At 43.7% G+C, this 22,029-nt stretch overlaps 1 protein-coding gene across 4 annotated transcripts in view; it reads right to left on the reverse strand.

Annotated features, from left to right (window-relative positions):
• Positions 1 to 22,029, reverse strand: part of FHOD3 (formin homology 2 domain containing 3) — a 519,848-nt gene that overhangs the window by 164,933 nt on the left and 332,886 nt on the right. For all 4 annotated transcript variants that reach the window (XM_073006355.1, XM_073006354.1, XM_073006353.1 and 1 more), the window contains 3 exons: positions 20,844 to 20,955; positions 13,039 to 13,133; positions 3,791 to 3,934 (listed from right to left, as the gene is read on the reverse strand). In XM_073006355.1, the coding sequence (XP_072862456.1) occupies positions 3,791 to 3,934; positions 13,039 to 13,133; positions 20,844 to 20,955 (351 nt within the window). The remainder of the gene's footprint in view (positions 1 to 3,790; positions 3,935 to 13,038; positions 13,134 to 20,843; positions 20,956 to 22,029) is intronic.

Below are 22,029 nucleotides of genomic sequence, written 5' to 3' on the forward strand. Positions count from 1 at the left end.
CCAAGATCATATAAAGATAATTCTGTTCTATTCCTCAACTTGTCATTTATTATGACAGTAAGTTATAGGAAACAGTGAGTTATACATTAGTCTCTCCATTTCTATCTAGTGAAGACCATAAGAAAACAGAAAATATCTTCCCTAGAGTTCTAGTTGTGCAGAAAAATTTATGAATGAATATCTTCCTTATAACAGCATTTGTAATTGTGAAAACCTTGAAAATAATTTAAATCTGAAAAAATAGGGACTAGTTATATGTATTAAGGTATACACACAGATAGAATATTGTACTCCTAAAATACTAGATTCTTAAACATGTAATGTCAAGGGAAAATGTTTCCAACATGTTTGCTAATAAGATTCAATACGCAACACTGTATGTAGACTACTACGTCCCTCATCATGAACACACACCCACATATACAAAAAAGACTAGAAGAATAGACCAAAATGTTAAAAATGGTTAGTAATAAAATCATGGGGGATTTTTTTTCTTTTACGCTTTTTCGTATACCAAAAATCCTTTCTGATATTCCAAATTTTCATCAATGAGTACATATTATAAGTAGAAAAAGGAAGTATTTTAAAAATGTATTACTATTATTAAGACTGATCAGTTAGGTCAGAAGTGGAAAAATACAACCCACAGAATGGGAGAAAATATTTTCAAATTATGTATCTGATAAGGATCTAGTATCCAGAATATAGAAATAATTCCTAAAACTCAACAATAAAAAAATCAAGGCTGGGCACAGTGGCTCACGCCTTTAATCCCAACACTTTGGGAGGCCAAGGCAGGCGGATCACCTGAGGTCGGGAGTTTGATACCAGCCTGACCAACATGGAGAAACCCCATCTCTACTAAAAATGCAAAATTAGCTGGGTGTGGTGGTGCATGCCTGTAATCCCAGTTACCCAGGAGGCTGAGGCAGGGGAATTGCTTGAACCTGGGAGGCGCAGGTTGCAGTGAGCCGAGATTGCACCATCGTGCTCCAGTCTCAGCAACAAGAGAAAAACTCCGTCTCAAAAAAAAAAAAAAAAAAAAAAATCAATTAAAAAATGAGCAAAGGGTCGGAATAAATATTTCTCCACAGAAACTATACAAACAGCCAATATGTACTTAGAAAGAGGCTAAACATCATCAGTCTTAAGGGAAATGCAAGTCAAAACCACAGTAAGATACCACTTCACACCTACTAGTTGGTTATAATAAAAATGGTGGACAATAATAAGTGTTGACAAAGACATGGAGTAACTGGAATCCTTATACAGTGCTGGTAGGAATGTAAAATGGGATAGCCACTTTAGAAACCAATCCAGCAATTCCTCAATCAGTTAGAGATAGTTACCATATGACCAGCAATTTAACTTCTAGATATAAACCCAAGAGAACTGAAAACGTATGTACACAAACTTCAATTCAAAACAAATGTTCAGAACAGCATTATTCACAATAGCCAAAAGGTGGAAATAACTCAAGTATTCACTAACTGGTAAATGGATAAACAAAATATGGTATATCCATATAATAGAATACTGTCAGCACAACTAGGAACAAAGTAGTGATTCTGCCAACATGGGTGAACCTTGAAAACACACTAAGTGAAAGCTAGCCACAAAGTCCACATTTTGTATGGATCCATTTGTATGAAACGTACAAAACAGGTAAATCCAGAGAGAGAGAAAGTAGATTACTGGTTTGGGGCCATGGGGGACAGGGAAGAATGTGAAGTGTCTGCTAATGGGTGTGGGGGTTTCCTTTGGAGTGACAAAAGCAGTCTGAAATATGATAGTGGTGATGATTGTACACCATCTTGTGTATATGCTAAACACATATACACCACTTATGAATATGCTAAAAACTATTAAATTGTACACTTTAAAATGGAGAATTTTGTAGAATGTGAAGGATGACTGGAGGGCAAAACAAAACAAAACCACCAAGGTTGGACACAGTGGCTCATGCCTGTAATCCCAGCACTTTGGGAAACCGAGGCAAGTAGATCACTTGAGGTTAGTAGTTCAAGAGCAATCTGGCCAATATGGTGAAACCTTGTCTCTACTAAAATATAAAAATTAGCCGGGCATGATGGTGGATGCTGGTAATCCCAGCTACTCAGAAGGCTGAGGCAGGAGAATCACTTGAACCCAGGAGGCAGACGTTGCAGTGAGCTGAGATCACACCACTGCACTCCAGCCTGGGCAGCAGAGAGAGACTCCGTCTCAACAAACAACCAACCAACCAGAGGTGGAAGGTTATACAGGCCCCAAAGGCTCTTGCAATGACAGACACACAGAATGCCACACACAGAATCCTCAGGGATTGCCTGGGTCACTGTATTCTTTGAGTGAGTTTGGGCCTAGAGGTATTCACTTTCCTGGTTGAGGTCATACCACCCAAGAGAAAACACATCTTCAGATCTGCCCCTAACTGGCCATGGCAGGACACTGGGATGATGAGGATCAGCAAGAAAGAGTGTCATTTCAACACTCTCACAGTTAAGTACTTTTAATACCATGGGGGTATTTGACCTAAAATTAACCCACAGGAAACAGTCTGAACTCAAGTCAACAGGGTCCAAAGCCCTGATGTGTAGTCCAAAGCAGAACTGGCATCATGGGTGAGTGACCTGTGCAGTTGCATGAGCAGAGCAGAGAGGTACAACACGCATGTCTGCCATTCCTTGCTGCTCATGTGCACAGATTCTGGTAGACTCGCGATAGGCAGGAGTTCCACGGGACTGGAAGTGAGTACAAGGTAAGTATGTTACACCGACAACTGGGGAGGCAGGGGCACTGACAGCCCTGGGGGCCGTGCTTCCCTTCAAGACGGATTTGAGTGCAGACAGAAGACAACCCATGGAGCCTCTCATATTCTTTCTTACCCTGTTACCTTCCCATGTTAGACAACAACTTACGCTGAAATGACAACATAAAAGAAAGGAAAAGACAGGGCAGCTCCTAGATCCTTTTTCTTTCAGCCCTTTCTTACTCTTCAGTAAGTTGCAGGCAGAGTGTTGGTAGCATGCACACACCTCAGGAAGTGACGTAAAAACGGTGCAGTCAGTTTCGTACTGTTTCTGCTGTTCTGGTAAGAACAAAATACACGTGCATGTGGGAGCTACAAAATACGATTTAGGTAATTTGGCTGATTCTGCCTACAAGTTAAAGGCTCTTATATTTGCATTCGAAACTGACACTTCATAATATAAAGATGAATGGTAAAATTCATGGCAATAATTTCAAATTTTAATTTTTCTTTCCTTACGACATTACATACCAAATTAGAAAATCACCACAAGGTGGGAGAAACCACAGAAGAAAGTGAAGAGTTATTTTAGTATCTTTAACAGCACTTTTGCTCCAGTGTCCCATAAATGGTCCTTCATTTCCATTTTGCATTGGTTCCTACAAATCATGTATCTGGCCCTGCCTGAAGTTCCATCTCCCTCAGGTGTAAGAAGCACGATTTCTGTCTCTGTTTCTTTCTCTCCCCATCTCCTTGAGTGAAGGTGCTGCTGACAGATGGCATGTTCTTTAAAGGAAAATAGCTAACCAATTTCCCCTGTATCAAGGGTTCTTGAGCATGAATACACATCAGACTCTCCTGGAAGGCTTGTCATAACACGGTCTGCTGGGCCCTCAGAGTTTCTGATTCAGCAGGTCTGGGGTGAAGCCTGTGATCCTGAATTTCTAATAAGCTGGTGGTGCTCATATGCTACACATGTGGTCTAAAGTAGGCACCATCTCAGCCTTTGACAATTGCCTTACAAAAGGCATGGTCTGGTACCTCATAAATGTTGAGTTGCTCCACTAAGTCCAGGTCAGTCCCTTTCTTGTTCAAGTGCCTCTGGGACACAGCAGCGATGCCCAGCTCCTCCAGGCAGTCCACGACATCATAGAAGGTGTCTTGGTCTGGCAGTCCTGATAACGTCTGGAAGAAGAGAAGAACCAGCTACAGACACACCATAGAAGACTGCCTTGAGGCTCTCAAGGCATTTTCCAATGCCTAATCCAGGCATATTGTTATAATCATGGCCACTAATCAATCCAGATAGATGACAAATTTATTTGAGCAAAAGCCTCCTCAGTGTGGCAGGCAGAATGAACCCCAATATTCTCCCCTCTGGTGTACATGTGCTACATAATCTCCTTGGCGTGAGTGTGGGCTGGGCACTCCCATGAGAGGGGGGGCACTCCCATGATTAGGTTACATTAGGTGGCAAAGGTGAGGGGATTTTGCAGATGTAATGAAGGTGCAAAATCAGTTGATTTTGAGTTAATCGAAGAGGTGACTCTCCTAGGTGATAATCAAGTAGGCCCTTTAAAAGAAGGCTTAGCTCTTCTCTGAGCTCTGGACCGGAAAGAGATTATCCCTCTGGCCTCGAGGCAGCAGCAACCGCCACGACTTTCACAGAAGCAAGGAAATGAATTCTGCCAACTACATAGACCTGGAAGAGGACCCCAAGCCTCAGATGAGACTCCAGCCCTGGGTGACACCTCGGCTGCAGCCTTGTGAGACCCTGGGTAGAGGACCTACAAAGGCCATGCTTGGACTTCCTGCCCCATGGAAGCTGTGAGATGATACATGGGTGTTGTTTGAAGTGGCTAAGTTTGCGGCAATTTGTTACACGGCAATAGAAAACTAACGTACTTTGTAATTACAAACTCCTGTTAAGATCCATACACCAACAACTGGAATTGTAACAACTTCATTTTATTAAATTGTATTTAAATTCAACAGGGCCTCCCTGTGGTCTATGAAATCTAGAAAAGCATGAGAAATTTCAAGGCAGCATAAGAGTCAAAAAGAGAACCCAAGAAAGAAAAAGCTGACTTCTCTTTGAATTCTACCTCTCTTAAGGGAAGGAGGGCATCTGAGACAAGGCCCTGGCTCAGAGCTGGAAGGAGCCTGAGATTTACTGCAAGCCCCTTATCTTATATAGGAGGCAGAGAAGGATAAACGCCTGAGGCAACAGGAAGTGACTGAAGACACTGGGATAAAACCCTGGGCTCAGAGCTGCCATTCCAGTCTCAGCCTTTAGTCCCTACTTACTTCACTATCTCTGCATTTCTAAGAACAAGACAAACATTCCAAAGTTATTCTAAACATGATAACTTGCCTAGGAAGGAATAAGACCAACACTTCTGTAAAGACCATTTCATAGCACCAGCTTCTCTAACACTTCTATCTTGGGGCTATCAATGTTGGAAAGAAGGCCTCTATTCACAACTCGAATAATGGCTTTTTCCTGTTTAAGCTAAAGAGGGCACAAGTTACTGCTATTGAGATCAGAAACTAATGAAAACCAACTGTGATGAGACAGCCTAATTATTCAAGGCCCCAGTAAGGACACAAGGCAAGAGGCTGTGAATCTGAAGCCATCATAAATAGGTGTTCACACTTGGGCTGCCATGTATGACAGCACACACCAGTGTCTACAGGCACCAGGCCAACCACATCTCAATGACAGGCAATAATGGTCATCAGGGCTGCCCTCTGCTTCCAACATTGATTAAAAACTTGCACATCATTCAAAGAATCCTATCATCCTTTGCTTTAAGTGAAAACTCTAGAACTTATTAAAAGATGAGAGGGAAATAGCAATACCAGGCCTGGGCAGGGTGAACAATTAGAGATGCCCTAACTGCCAGGTGACTGCAAAATGCACAGCCTGAGGGATGCAGGTGAAGGGATGTCTAGTGTCAGAATTAAAACTTCCTACACAGCAGCGTGGGGGCCAGCCCCAGGCACAGAGAGAGGCCGCTGGTAGTCTCTTCACCTCTCTGTTCCCCCACCTTCCTCTTCCCCTTTCTCCTTGCTGGGAGCCCACTGAGATTCTTTCACTCAAAAGTTTCCAGGAGGTTAAACTGCTAAACCTAATCCCCATTGTTTTAGCAAGTCCAGCCATAAAGGGTGAGGGAACCATTAGTAAATAATTAAAAAATTAGAACTATAGAAGTAAGCAGGGGCCAGGCACAGTGGCTCAGACCTGTAACTCCAGCACTTTGGGGGGTTGAGGCAGGTGGATCACTTGAGGCTAGGAGCTCAAGACCAGCCTGACCAACATGGCGAAACCCAGTCTCTACTAAAAATACACATTTGAAGGATGTGGGGGCATATGCTTGTAATCCCAGCTATTTAGGAGGCTGAGACACAAGAATCACTTGAACCCAGGAGACGGAGATTGCAGAGAGTCGAGATCGTGTCACTGTACTCCAGCCTGGATGACAGAGCAAGACTCTGTCTCAAAAAAAAAAAAAAAAAAAAGAACTAAAAAGACTCGGGAAACTCTTGCCCCTTGCTCAGTAATAAGCCCTGAACTGAGGGTATCCGCAGGTCATTTGTCATTTCCGCAGTGAAAATATGGGCTTAAGCCAACCCTGCGTACTATCACCTTTCATGCAGGCTGCAGGGGAGACGATGGCCTTCTGCCACTCACAAATGCAGCTTCTTTTTCCAGCTATGCGAGAGGGTGCTATACATCTTTTTAAAAATTCATTTTTTTTTTTTTTGGTTGATTCTCTAATAGGCTCAGCAAATTCTACCACACTCCCACCTGTCCCTGGGCCTCCCCTCCCAGTTCCACCCTGCAGCCACCCTGCTGCTAAGTTGTCCACTTCTGACAAAAACGGCAGCTTCACCAGAAAAGTCTGCGAGGTAAAGGTTTGCTGATGCATTCACCCTCAGACACTAAAGGTGCCGAGCGTAGCTGCCTGACACTTGGTATCCCTCCTCCTGTTTTTTCTTAGACTTTGTCTTGACAAGGCCTGTGACAAGTAAATCTTCACAGGTCTCTCTCAGAGGGGGAAATTCTTCCTAAAGGACATTCTTACCCTTCCCTGGGTTTTCATTGATTCCACCAAGTCTTTCTTATAGGATAAAACCATTGTGGCAAAGCCGGTACGCGAATGTTCATAGCAGCGCTATCTGTGGAAGCCAAAAGCTATATACACACAAATCTCCTTCAACAGGTGAGTGGGTAAGCACATGTGCATCTCTACAAGGAATACTACACAGCAGTGGAAAGGAGTTAATTAATGTATTGCATATATTAATATATGCAATAAAAGATGAATCTCAAAAGGCATTATACTGACAGAAGCCAGCCCCAAAGGGTTACTTACTGTATGATTCCATCTGACATTCTTGAAAAGACAAAATTACAGTGATAAGAGAATAAATCAGTGGTTTCTCAGGATTACATACAGGAGGTCAGAATGTCACTATAAAAGGATAACATGGGGGAATACTATGTTATTATTAGTCTGTATTCTAATTGTGAAGGTGATCCATCTCCATATATGTGTTAAAACTCATATAGCTATATTCTAAAAGGTGCACTGTTATGGTTTGAAAGTGCCCCCCACCAAAACTTACACCCCAATACAGCAGTGTTGGAAGGGAGAACCTTAAAGCAGTGATCAGGTAATGAATGGATTAGTCCTGTTATCTCAGGACTGGGGTAATTATTGTGGGAGGCGTTTCCCAGTAAAAGGATAGTTCAGCCATCTTATCTTCCCTACAACCCTTGTCACCCTCTGTATCCCACTATGGGATAGCACAGAAAGAAGGGCCTGGCCAGATGCCAGCACCTTGATATTGGACTCCCAGCCTCAAGAACCGTGAGTATTTCTTTCCTCTATAAATTACCCAGCCTGTGGTATTCTGTTATAGCAACACCAAACAAAGACATAAAATTGATACAGAGAAGTGGGCTGTTGCTATAACAAATAACTGAAAACGTGAAAGCAGCTTTGGAATTGGGTAATAGGTAGAGGCCAGAAAAATTTGGAGAAGCAAGCTAGAAAAAGCCCAGATTGCCTAGAGCATCATCTGGTTGACTCTGGTGGGAGCTCAGAAGAAGAGAATAGTTGTAGGAAAAGTCAGAGCCTTCTTAGAGACTGCTGAAGTGGTTAGTAGAAATACAAATGGTAAAGCCAATTCTGAAGAGGTCTCAGATGGAAATGAGAATCAAGGTATTAGAAACTGGAATAAAAACCATCCTTGTTTTAAAGTGGCAAGAACTTCGCTGAACTATGTCCATGTCCTACGGCTCTAATGAAAGACAGAATTTAAGAGCAATGAACTAGGACATCTGGTGAAAAAAAATTCTAAGCAAAATATTGAAAGAGTTGTATGGTTACTTCTAATTGCATATAGGAAGATGCAAGAGGATAGAAGTGATATAAATATGGAGTTTATTAAAAGGAAAGTAGAGTAGAAAAATTTGAAAAAGTCACAGCTTGGCCATGGAAAGAGTGAAAAGACATCTTTTGGAAAGCAAACCAAAGGGATGACCAAGTGACCATTTGCTAAAAGGATTATAGTATGGATAGAAGGGAGCCACTGTTATTCACCAAGACGATGGGAGAAAAACTCCAAAGGCATTTCAGAGACCTTCTAAGCAAGCTAGGACCTCGAGGGCAAGGTTTCTGGACAAGCACCAGCGGTACCTCAGCATTCACTGCTCAGGGCCACTCAGGATCCTGCTCCCAGAATTCTGGTGCAGGATTTTTTGGCCACTCCAGCTGTGACTCAAGCAGGCCTTGCTGCTCTGGAAGGTACAAGCCATAAAACACACGGTGCTAATTCTGCAGGTATGAAATATATAAGAGCTGTGGAGCCGTGGTGAACTCAACCTAGATCTAAAAGAAGGTTGTGGACAGCCTCAGATCCCAGGAAGAGACCGGTCATGGGGTGAAGCCACTGTGGAGAGTCCCCAGTAGGGCAATGCCTAGTGGAGCCATGGGAGCGAGGCAGCCCTCAAGACCCTAGAAATGCAGAGCTACCAGTGTGCAGTCCAGCCCAGGAAAGCTGTAGGCAAAAGCTCCAACCTAGGAGAGCTGAAGTGTGGGCTGAGCCCAGCAAAGCCATAGGGATGGGACTGCCTGAGGCCTTGTGGGCCCAACCCCAAGGTACCCAGGATGTGGGACATGGAGTCAAAAGAGACTATTCTAGAGTCTTAAGATTTAATATTGTTTTTTTCTCTCTTGGGGTTTGGACTTGGAACTAGTTACTCTTTTCTTCTTGCCTATTTCTGCATTTTGGAATGTGAACATCTATGCCAGTTCCAACAATGTATTTTGGAAGTAGGTAACTTGTTTGATTTCAGACTCACAGCTAAAGGGAAATTTGCCTCAGGATGAATCGTGCCTTGAGTCTTACCTATACCTGATTCAGATGAGACTCTGGATTTGGGACTTTTGAGTTTGTACTGGAATTCATTAAGACTTTGGGGCTATTGGGATGGAATGAATATATCTTGCATATGAGGAGGACATGAATTTTGGGGACCAGGGGCAGAATGCTGTGGTTTTAATATGTCCCCCAAAGTTCATGCGTTGGAAACATAATCCCCAAAGCAACAGTGTTGAAAGGAGGTAAATTGGATGAATGCCATTATCTCAGGAGTGGATTACTTACTGCAGAAATACATTCCTAATAGAGCATACGTTTCACCCCCTTTTTCTCTCTTCCCCTACAGCCCCCTTGCCCTCTACCATGGATGGCACAGCAAAGAGGTCCTCACAAGATGCCAGGACCTTGATACCTTGATATTGAACTTCCCAGTCTCCAAAACTGTGAGAAATCGATTTCTTTATAAATTACCCAGTCTGTGGTATTCAGTTACAGCAACAGAAAATGGACTAAGGCAATAATTTTAAAACAATAAAAGTACATGCAAAAACAAAGGCAACTACTCAGCATGTACCATCCAGGTTAGTTATCCCCTAGCCCCACTGAACAACTCCTCTCCCCCATGGCTCCCTGGGGTCCTGCTTTCCCTGAATACCCTAAGCCGGCCTCACGGTAACCCCTCTTGTTACTCATTCTACCTCCCATCCCCAGTCTGCTTCATCCTATTTTACAAGGTAATCAGTTTTAGAACAGTAACCAGGATAGGACTTAGTGTCATTGTTTTGTCATGGAAATGTCCATTTTTAAAAATTCTATATTATTAAGGGCCTTTATTTTGTTGAAATCAATAGTTAGAAACAACCCAACTTGCAATATAATTTCTCAGATTTCACAGTCTGAATGTTTTCCAGACCCAGATTAACATTTTGTTATTTTGTTTGGTATCTCAGAGGAGTTTACTCATTGGGCAATATGCATTACAACAATATAACAAAACAAAACAAACCTGGCATGAGCGCTGGTGGTCTGTTGACTTGTTTAACCCATTTACGCCAGAGGTTGCAATTTTTTGTGTGTGAAAAATCAGACCTTGGCGATGACCTTGAGAAGAAGGATATAAATAACTTGCACAAGCTTAGCGTTCCAATAAGGGAACACTAGGCATAAATTAGTTAAGGAAAGGATTACATTTGAATGAATGACCTCAAGGATCTTTCTGGATGTCTCCTTGGCTAGAACTAACAAAGGATGAGAAAGAACTGCCAGATGAGAAAGAGCAAGTGAGGGATTCCTGGACATCAAATGCCACAAAATACCAAGCAGAGGGTGACAGGCACTGGGTCCCTGCCAGTGAATAGCAACAAAGTACCCATATTGTGTGGGTACTGGTATGATCATAAGAACATGTGGGAATGGCCTTATCAATAAAATAATGTTACAATGGGGAACACTGTGCCAGCATGAGAATTCCATTTTTGCTGAATTCAGTGTTTTCCAGTACAATGTCAATGACTAAAAAGGACAGGAAATAGATGACCTTAATCCTTAGAAACCAACAGAAAATTGCTTCAAATCAAATGGTAAAATGAGCTCACAAAAAGATTTGAAAATAAAAGCAGAATTCTTAGGATTATGCTTCAGAAAAGTTGTGCCCATTTCCCACCAGGGTTATAGGAGTTTCCTGGGTGTTCATCAACAAATGATATTTCATTAAAAGACAATCATTGCCAATGTGACCTGAGAAATATGTCTTGTTGTTTTCTTATGTATTTCTTTTGTTCTTAGTTGGTTTAATGTCTTTCATTTTTCTACTGAATTCAAAATATATTTAGGATAATATCATTTTTTACCTTTCTTTTTGTAAATAATCTCCCAGTTTGTCATTTGCATTTAGTTATAATTTGTGATTTTCATTTTATAAATAAGATCTTTTAAAATTTTATGCAGTAAAATAGTTAAATCTCTTCCTCTGGAACCTTTTTCACTGGTTTTATTATTAAAATAAATGTTAACAACCAGAGACTAATGAGTCTTCATTTCTCTTTTTCTCCCTGCAGTTTGATATGTTCCAATAAATGCTTTAAGCTCTCCAGGGCTTACTGTGGTATATGGTCAAAGTATGTTTTTGTTTACTTCCATTTAACAACACCTCTCCAATCAGTAGCCAACCCGTCCCCACCAATGTTAACTGTACAGTGAGTTGTTCTATACACTGAGGTCTCTTTCAGAGCTCCTCTGCGCCAATCATCTGTCTGCTGAGGAAAGGGCCAGACCATGTTGCTGTAATCCTCAGAGTTTGCACATTTTACTATCTAGTAGGAGAAGCTGCTCTTCATAATTATACTGCTTTCTACAGATTTATCCCCAGTTTATCAGGGAAAGTGTTTCTCCACTTGTATTTCAGGAAGGGACTCTGGAGCTTCCTAAAGCCCTAACCATCACTGCAGATGGGCCCGCAGGCTCACACCCAGCGTGAGCGTGTACGGAGAGTACAAGGAAGGTCCATGGGGGGGCGCTGGTGAGGTACCTGTGCTCTAAGGCATGGTGATCCAAATGGAGAAACTCCAGACCTGAGACTGGACCTGTCCTGGGTCAGCATGGGCCCCACTGTTTCAGAGCAGCACCTCTGGGGGTGGGCACCAAGGACCAATACTGCCCTACAAGATGGTGATCAGGGAGGGACGCGACAGCAGGAATGAGAGCACCAGGTGTGGTTACCATCACATGAGACAAGTGGGACCTACCCCCAGGATTCCTTATCTCAGCTCAAGAGTCCAACTTCAATATGCAGTGGAACACGTGTACCTCTTGTCTTCCTGACATGTGAACTATTTTCTTAGAGTAAAACTTCATAATTTATATTCCCTCAAGGAAAAATGATTTTAAAAAATAATTTTGGCTGGGTATGATGGCTCATGCCTGTAATCCCAACACTTTGGGAGGCCGAGGCGGGTGGATCACCTGAGGTCAGGAGTTCAAGACCAGCCTAGCCAACATGGTGAAACCCCGTTTCTACTAAAAATACAAAAATTAGCCAGGCTGCTTGTAATCCCAGCTACTAGGGGGCTAAGGCAGGAGGATCTCTTGAACCTGGGAGGCAGAGGCTGCAGTGAGCCGAGATCGTGCCACTGCACTTCAGCCTGGGCGAGAAAATGAGACTTCGTCTCAAATAATAATAATAATAATTACTATTATTATTATTTTTAAATTTAGTAAAACCTTTCTGGTTTTACTAGAAAAGACCAAAGCATGAACACATGTAGGCATCCACAGGCCTTCACAAGCAGGCACACCTGCACGCATCCACCCCACAGGGTGCATAAAGGATTTTCTCCTGTAGTGCACACTGCAGCCATGGTTCCAGCCAGCACGATGGGTGTCCACATGATGTGGCTCTTATTCAGAGGGAAAATTTTAGATTTTCACAATGTATTAGTTCCCTATGGCTACTGTAAGAAAGTACCACAAACTAGGTGGCTTAAAATAACAGAAACTTATTCTCTCACAGTTTGCAAGACTAGAAGTCTGATATTAAGGTATCAGCAGGGCCATGCGTTCCCTGAAGGCTCTACCGGAAGCCTGTCTTTGCCACATCCTCAATCGGCAGCCAGCAATCCATAGCGTTCCCTTGCTTGTAGATGCATCGTTCTGACCTCTGCCTGTCCTCACGTGGCTGTCTTCCTTGCATGTTCACATCGTCTTCCCTCTGTATCTCTTTTCCTCTTATAAGGACACAGTCATGCTGCATCAGAGCCCACCCTAACGACTGGATTACGTCTGCTAGGACACGATTTCCAAATAAGGCCACAAGCACAGATACCAGGGGTCAGGGCTTTCACATATCTTTTTAGATATGTTAAGCATATCTAAACATATCCATAACACAGTCAACCAACCTTGTTCACCAAAGTCATTGCATAAACCAGTAGCTCTGTATCAACTCCATCTTTTTCCTCCAGGATTTCCATGATATTTGACCAAGGTTTGACACCTATGAGTAAAGCAAAAATCATTAGAAACAGCAATTCTAACTTACATTCTTTATCTAACTTACATCACAGTTTATTATCCAAGGATGTATCCAGTGATGGCAGCTTCTTTCAGTCATCAAATTTCAATGTGTGACATTATCCTTAGGATGGATTTGAGTATGCTTCTAATTGAGAATATTTCTTAGTAGGGAACCCTATCTCACATCACCCTTGTCCTTCTGACAAGAGCATTGCATACCCTTCAGTGTCTGGATGCCTACCTACTTAAAAATTTCTTCATATTAAATATGTAATTTTTTTAAAATCCAATCACTGCAACTCTGTAGGCCATGCATTTCCCCCAGGTCAGAAAACTCTTGGTAAGTATTCTCTGAATATCCTTCAGCACAGAAGAAAAGGGGATATGGCAGATCTTAACATCCCTCTAGCAGTGACTCCAAGAAATAAGTGACATGCCCGTCTAGCAAATATCTCAAGAACAGAAGCATATTACATCTACTCCATCAGGGCACAAATACTGTTTAAGTATCAGCTAGGTACAAGGTCTATTGGGCAGTTGCCCTCAATAGATTTATAATCGAATGGAGCAGCTAGGCATGAGCCCAAGAACAGACACCACCAGCACACAGCAATGGCTGAGAAGTGTCCAAGCATGGAGCTAAGCCTGTCGCTGTGCAAGTGAGGTCTCTTGCAGCCGGGATGATTGCAGGGGACTTGGCACAAGAGGTGGCTTCTGCCTGGGCTCTGCAGGAGAAGGCTTATGGGTGGTTATTTCCAGGCTCTAGGAGGGACAGGAGATAGTCCACATTCACATTCAGGACCACTAAGCCAAGGGCAAGACCAAAAAGGGGCACGCAACACCTTGACATGGTTTTCTAGGCCCAAGATGAATATTTGAAGTGAAGTGAAATGAGAATTGCCTTGCCCTTGGCTTGGTGGTTTGCAACATGAAGCTCTTTCCTGCTTTCTCTATACAGATCTCAAAGGGATATTGCTTATTTTTGCTTAAGAGAAGTAAACTTGGAAATAACCTAAATGCAGTGGTTTCCAAATGCCGGTCCTTGGATGGGCTATGTCAGAGCTGATTTTGGCCTTGAGAACAAAAGTTTCCCAAGGACCATGATAGGATCTGTCTTACTGATCTCCATGCTCTTAGGACAGTGCCTGGCATACAGTACATGCTCAGTAAAATGTCTGCTGAAAAATGAATGGAGATCTCTGAGAAGGCTGAAGTGGGTTAAGCTGAAGCAATTTTAAAAGAACCAGGAAGCAGATGCACACAGTAAGGAAAGCAGAGAAGACGGGATTTAAGGGGATTTGTTTAAGAGGATTAAACAAAGAATAGGTACCAACTTACTACAAGATGTAAAAGACACAAATGTAGCTCAGTGTGGAGATCTTCTGGCTTTCCTAAGTGAACTGAAAGCCTTTTGCTTTGGCTAAGTTGCCCAGCCAGTCAGAACTGGGCAATCTTCTATGACCCTTGCTAACTGAGGACAAAGATATGTTCTTTTACCTCTTTCACCTGCTAACTACTGAATTATCTCCTTGCTGATATTGATTATCAAACTACTTTGAAGTCCACACCACAGTGTAGTTGTTCTTCCCACCCCCGCAAAGTAACCATCTCAGCCCTCAAGACAGTCAATCAATCTCATCAGCAGGCCTTGGGTCTCACTGTCCACTTGAAGAGATCTGGATGCCACCATTTGTGTTTATAACAGGGGCAGCTTCTAACATTCACATTTTGTATAAAACCGTGGCATAAAACACATGTTCTAGTGAGTTGCCCATGCATGGTTCAAAGGAAGAATGTGCAGGGGAGAAAGTATTGAAACTAAGACTTTCTAGTGGTGCTAATGGACCCAGAACTCTTTTTGGTTGCTTACTCTGGAGCCAAAGATGCGAAACAGGTCCTGGGGAGAGCAAAGGCCAAGGAACAACGGCAGGCAGCCCAGAGAGAGAGGGAGAGGTAGCCAGTCTACATCCGTACTCCCCTTAAACAGACACACGCACTTGTGTGCATCTACTCCTTTATAATAAGAACACTCAAACACTGGCTTAATTTAACTGAAAAATGTGTTTTTCAGCTGTGTTATCTGGGTCTCTTATTACCATTTAAGGATTTTAAGTCTGGAAATGTGCATCTATTTGTACACTCTTAGGATGGATGTTCATTCTTTTTATTGTTTTGGGGCAGAAAATCGGAAATATTTACCAGAATGAAGGTGAAAGGGAAGAAACATTTGGTTCAAGAAAAATAGCCTTGGCAGACCTCAGGCTAGGCCTGTGTTCAGCACCAGCACTTGCACGTTTCCTAGGAGCTCCTGTCAGAATTATGGGGTCCACTCACTCCCCTCATTGCCTTTGCTAACTCCCTACAATGTGTGTGTGTATATGTGCATATGTGTGTGTGTGTGTATGTGTGTGTGTGTGTTTTGTGGAGGACAGGGTTCCTGTACTGGAATCATAAACCATATAATGCTAGCCCTTCACATAACAGAGAAAGAAACTGGACCCCAAAGGAGTGGAATGGAGGGGCTCAGGAAGCTCATCTAGAGTTCGTAAGGTCTCTGGGGTGACTGTACTTACCTTACAGGATTACTGAGAATTGTCATTGAGATAAAGCACTTTGTCTTTTTTCCTTAATGCTGCTGGAGTACATTAGAAGACAATACTTAATCATTGTCATCTGTCTCTCTCCAACTCCACTGCCTCCCACCCCCACCCCAAATACTGGAGTACAGGTTCTGTGACAGCCTTTTTCCCTGAGGACTGCAAGCACACAATAGATACTCAAATATGCCGGAAAAATGGGTCTTACGTGAAAAATGTTTAGAGTTGTGTCTGTTACATGATAGATACCCAAATATCAGTAGCTGTAATTGTAATGGGTGGTGGTTGGTGGAGACACCCAGTTTACCCCCGGGCAGACCAGCTGCACTAACTCCCCGGCCAGTCCTCTCTTAACCCAGATAAATAAATACATGTAGAATCAATTGCTCAATACTTCTCCCCTCTTACTTTCCTAAATCTCCACATTAAATCCAAAGGAAAATAAGATATTTAGCTCAGTGCCTCGGACATGGGTTGGTCTAACACTCAAACAGAAGTTCCTCACAGCAAATTCCATGTCTTTCCACACTACACAAACACACTCAATGTAGATGCTTCTGCTATAAATAACGGTGGAAAGAGAGCTTGAGTTCCGTCAACCTGTAGCTTCCACTACACTTTACACGATCTTCACAGATCAATATACTCTTAAGCAGAAAGCAGAGACGGGATTGCTTGAAAGGATGAATTTTTTCTCTGCTAATCATGTGTGATACATATGTTTAAGAATTATCAAATGAAAAACTGAACTACTTCAAGAGCTATGCTAAGCCAAATTAGTGAGACTCAAGATTTAGGACAAATTTCAACATGAGTTATCCTCTCTGGTCACTTGCCTCACCCTCTGTGAGACAGGCAAACCTGTTTACTTAGAAGGAAGGACTCCATATCCCGACAGCAAAGGGGTGTCAATCAATTTCCTGTCAACCACCACAGGGAAGACCTCAAGGAAAGGGAGTCTCTGATATGGCAAAACGACAAAGCAAGGCTCTCTAAGGGCTCCCATGAGCCTTTCTCTCTTCCTGCTAGACCCTGGCCATGAGAAAGGGAAAGTGACTTAAAAATGCAAGCAAAGAGAAGAAGATCCAGTGGTCTGATATTAATACCATACCATGCCCCACAGATGAACTTGAATCTACCTTTTTATCTTAGGCCCTGAGCAAAGGTGCAGTTGCCTGGGTCCAATGGAGCATTTTAAATTTTCCTTCTTCATAAACACTGATCACTCCTTATGATGGACTTTAACCCCTTTGGTTTTTATCCCTGCTAACTGGCCCACTCTTGGCCACAGACCAAATTGCCCACGCTGCAGAATGAAGCCTTCTGGTTAGCCCACGTGCAGCAAGCATGATGTTTATATTTATAATGCAACCAAAGGAATTTGTTCTGGACAACTTCATTTGCTTTAGGTAGTAATGATTTCTGAGGACTGGTAGTTTGTTGGTTTTCTTGCTGATTCCTTAAATCTGACAGTTTTCATTATCCAAAAGAAACTATTCAAAAAGACAACTGCTTATATGTCCATTCGTCCCTGCTGAAGAATGAGTCTAAAGCCACTTTGAGAGGTAAAATTTATGATTTATGAACTTGTGCACAAATGGATATGCTCAGTTTACCCTAACTCACCTCTGGCACCTGTCTGCTCTTTCTCCCAGTTGAGAGGGAACTGGAGAGCTGCTTTTAAACCCACTAGGTGGAAACACACCTGGAACTCATGTTGCTCTCTGCAGAACACCACGGCACATTTATACGTTTAATGCCATCATAGGATTCAGAACAATTTTACTAGCAGTAAAATAGGATGATGTTATATGTATGCATTATAAAATCACAGCCAAGACCACACATGTCCATAAAGAAACATGCTATTGAGCCACACATGATAAGCTATTTCTGAGTTTTTCCATTAGTGTCATTCCTTTTCTTTTTTTTTTCAGCTGCTAGTACTCAGTGGCAGACAGACAACAGCAGTTGACAAAGGTTTAAGAAATTATTATTATTATTTTTTGGGACGGAGTCTCTCTCTGTTACCTAGGCTGGAGTGCAGTGGCGCGATCTCAGCTCACTGCAAGCTCAGCCTTCTGGGTTCACGCCGTTCTCCTGCCTCAGCCTCCCAAGTAGCTGGGACTACAGTCGCCCGCCACCACGCCCGGCTAATTTTTTGTATTTTTAGTAGAGACGGGGTTTCACCATGGTCTCGATCTCCTGACCTCATGATCCGCCCACCTCAGCCTCCCAAAGTGCTGGGATTACAGGCGTGAGCCACCGCGCCTGGCAAGAAATTTTATAGACAAAATCCATAAAGCTGGCCAGGCGTAGTGGCTCACGCCTGTAATCCCAGCACTTTGGGAGGCCAAGGTGGGCGCATCACAAGGTCAGGAGATCGCGACCATCCTAGTTAACATGCTGAAACCTTGTCTCTGCTAAAAATACAAAAAATTAGCCGGGCATGGTAGTGGGCACCTGTAGTCCAAGCTACTCAGGAGGCTGAGGCAGGAGAATGGCGTGAACCTGGGAGGCAGAGCTTGCAGTGAGCCAAGATCGCGCCACTGCACTCCAGCCTGGGCAACAGAGCGAGACTCTGCCTCAAAACAAAAAATAAAACAAAACAACAACAACAACAAACCATAAAGCTAAGAAGACAATTCATTAGCTTTTTTAAAAAATTATTTTTACTAATCAGGAAAAGATGGCCATTGTTTTATCTCGATGGAGAGACTTGGTCTGGCAGATGAGAATCTCTGGCTGGGGCTATGGATGGAGTCTTGGATATGGTATACAAAGGCCTGGGTTCATTTCAGGATCACTCCCTCATCCATCACAACATTCCCTTTAAGGGATATGAAGTTCAAGGAAGGGAACTCTCAGCTGCCAGCTTAGCAAAGCCAAAGGAGAACCCGGGTCATGAGAAGTTGGCCCTCTAACTCACACCCATAGCAAGGGCCCTGGGGTTACCCGAAGCTTAGGACAGGAAGATGAAGAGTTCATTAGTTGTCCTAAAGCAACCACCAGAGTTAAGGGATGAAATACAAATCCTCCAAGGATGAAGGAGAGGCGCTGCTGCCTACCAGCTGCCAAAACACACACTGTTGGCCTTAAACCTAATTGACTAGCCTTGGAAAAGCTAGACCTGGTTACTGTGCCATCGGCATTCCTTATCAAGGATTCTAGACTGGCCCCATGATCTACTCTTGGCCATAAGGGTCTTTCTACCTAGCAGCAGAGGGCAACACGCTGTGGCAGAAGAAACTTGCCTCAGCCTGAGAAACACCTTCCAGACTCACAGCCGCTGACCATGTATTAGAGTTTGTCTCCCTCACATACCCGCAACAAAGAGACCTCAAGTTGCCTCCTGGCCTGCCATCAGCCATGCCTAGTGCCGACATCTGCCTGCGTGTTCATGGGTATAGGAGCCCCCGTTAAAGGTCCTGGATGTTTTTCATTAACTTTCATTTAAACTTCTAAAATAACTCAAGCTACTTTCTTTCACATTTGGATTCAGCATTCAAAGGTGGGTCTGAGTAATGCTAAATCACAGACACAACTGGTTTGAATCAAAAGTACAATGTAGGCCGCCCGTTTCTTCCTGACACATCCTGGCTGCTTTATGCATAAGTGTGCACGCACACACACACAACTATAAGGAAATATACCAACAGGTTAACAGTGATTATCTTTGTTGAGATTAGAGGTGAATTTTTTTTGTCTTCTTTAACCTTTTCCCAAGTTTTTATAACAGTAGTATTACAATTACAATCATAAAAAGAAAAAGGATTGTCAAGTTTTTGTTCTTGAGTCTTTGTGGGGATGATAATAAAACCTGGGTCTTACTGGGGAAGAAAACAAACAACAAAAGACAAAAGGATAAAAATCATTTTAATTGGGAAGCATTTTAATTCCAGCCTTCCCAATATCACAGGGTCCACAGCACGTTACACAGTAAACCAGAGCAGAAGCTCATTCTTCGCCACATGTTTGCAGCATGCCTGCTGGCTCTGGGCCAGTTAGGGCGCTAGGACACCATGCTGGGAGACAGAGACCCCATCCTTGAGCAGGCAACCTCAACTTGGAGAGACAGGGATGGGCAACACCACCACAGCAGAGAAGAGGTACATACATGGGCTTTAAAAGCACATGCCCAAGGCAAGGGGGTGGGGATACAGCCGGGGTGAGAGAAGGCGGTGGCAGGCGGGCAGGAGTTGAAGGGTGAAGGGTCCCCTTAGCCAGGGGACTGACTTTATGCTACAGGCACTGGGAAGCCACTGGCAGGTGGATATGACCAAACTGTTTTGGAGGGTTGCCAGGATCATAGGTTCAACATAGTGAGGGCCTGAGTAAGGCAAGGCAGGGGATGGAAGGGGATGGAAGAGAGGAAGGGAGGTTCTTTTTTGTTTTGTTTTGTTTTTAATTATACTTTAAGTCCTAGGGTACATGTGCACAACGTGCAGGTTTGTTACATATGTATACATGTGCCATGTTGGTGTGCTGCAACCATTAAGTCATCATTTACATTAGCTATCTCCTAATGCTATCCCTCCCTGTTCCCCCCACCCTATGACAGGCACTGGTGTGTGATATTCCCCTTCCTGTGTCCAAGTGTTCTCACTGTTCAATTCCCACCTGTGAGTGAGAACATGCGGTGTTTGGTTTTTTTGTCCTGGCGATAGTTTGCTAAGAATGATGCACATGTATGTTTACTAGGGAGAAGGTTCTAGAAACATCTGGGGGTCTTAAGCAATGAAGCATAGAGGGGAGGGGAGGAAGGAGCCAGGGCGACCTTGAACAAGACAGGAAGAACAGGAGGAGGAGCTGGACTTCTGTGTTTCGGTGGCAGGAGCTTGGTAGAGGCAAAGACAAGCTCAGCATCTGACCTCTCCCAGGTAAGCCCATGATCACTTTTCTTTCATTATCAAACCCCATTCTGGCCCTAAGCTTTGTGTGCTTACTATCCTAAACAATGTTTCTTGCAGTGGAAAGTCCACATCTCAGGAATTCTGTTAATTCTTAAATCTGTCTCAAACACATACAACGCGGAAACCTCCCTACATTAGACACCATCACCTTCACGACATAAGGGGGCAAGGACTACTCACCTCTTTTCGTGTCAACAGCAGTGATAGCCTGAATTAGGAGAGGCGCGTTGGACTCCGAGTACTCTACAAAGACGAGCAGCAGCTTCAGGGCTGTCTTCACCACCAGGCGGAACTGGCAGAAGAGATAAAACCATCACATCGCTGCCAACAAGGCCCTGTGCACCTGAGAGCATCTTCCTAACCGCGGCTGGCACCCAGCATTTCCTAGATGAGATGCTCTCAGCGATTAAACGGATTGCTTCACAGATCCTCACAGTCCTTCATTAGAGGCCTCAGAAGGCAGGTGTTAGTACTATCCCCATTGTGCAGATCAGGAAACTGAGGTACCAAGTTCCCTGTATGCAGTCACGCAGTAAAAAAACAGAACCAGGACGTGAACCCAGGACGCATGGCTCCAGAACTCACACCTGGCAACTCTCAAAACACGAGCATTTGCTGAATCAATTATATCTTCATTTTACCCCAACTATAACATTGTAAGGTAGGCATAAGCACAGTTCTTATTTTTCCAGTTGAAGAAGCAGAAATAGCAGGTTAAACAATTCATCCAAAGTCACAACAGCCAGCTTAGGTAGAAGGGAACCGGAACCAAGTCCCCCTTTCTTAAAGCCAAGCAGAGAAGGCCGCCTGGAGCCGGAGAACCCCTGCTCCCTGGATCCAGGGCTCAGCATTTGCCAGGAGCTGCATGAAGCCCAGAGGCCTTCCCTCACACAGGCAGAAGCCCCTCCCTCAGTATGCGCCCTCAGGGAGGTCACAGGTTATTCACCTACAGAAAACCCCAAACCTCCCAACCGAAGCGGCCACAGATTCCTAATCCCAGCTTTACCAGCCCCGGGGCTGCAGCAGCCTTGGGGTTTCCGGGTCAGCCTCCGGGGCCCCTTAGATGCTGGTGTGGGGACTTGCCCACAGTCTTGCCCTTGACTCCACTTCCTTCCAAAGCCTCCTCCTAAAGGAACTTGCACACCAACTACCTCAATCTTACCCTTGACTCCACTTCCTTCCAAAAGCCTCCCCCTAAAGGAACTTGCACACCAACTCCCTCCTCCAAATGGGTTCAAACTGTGCAGCTGAAAAACAGCAAGGTTGCCTTGGGCTGTACATTCCACCCCAAGCTGCTGGCTTGCCAGTGGCCCCATCCCGCTATGGGCAAAATGCACTTTCAAGGGTAGAGGGAGCTTATTTGCAC

The sequence above is a fragment of the Chlorocebus sabaeus genome, chromosome 18 (genome assembly GCF_047675955.1).
Source record: "Chlorocebus sabaeus isolate Y175 chromosome 18, mChlSab1.0.hap1, whole genome shotgun sequence".
NCBI classification, from domain to species: Eukaryota; Metazoa; Chordata; class Mammalia; order Primates; family Cercopithecidae; genus Chlorocebus; species Chlorocebus sabaeus.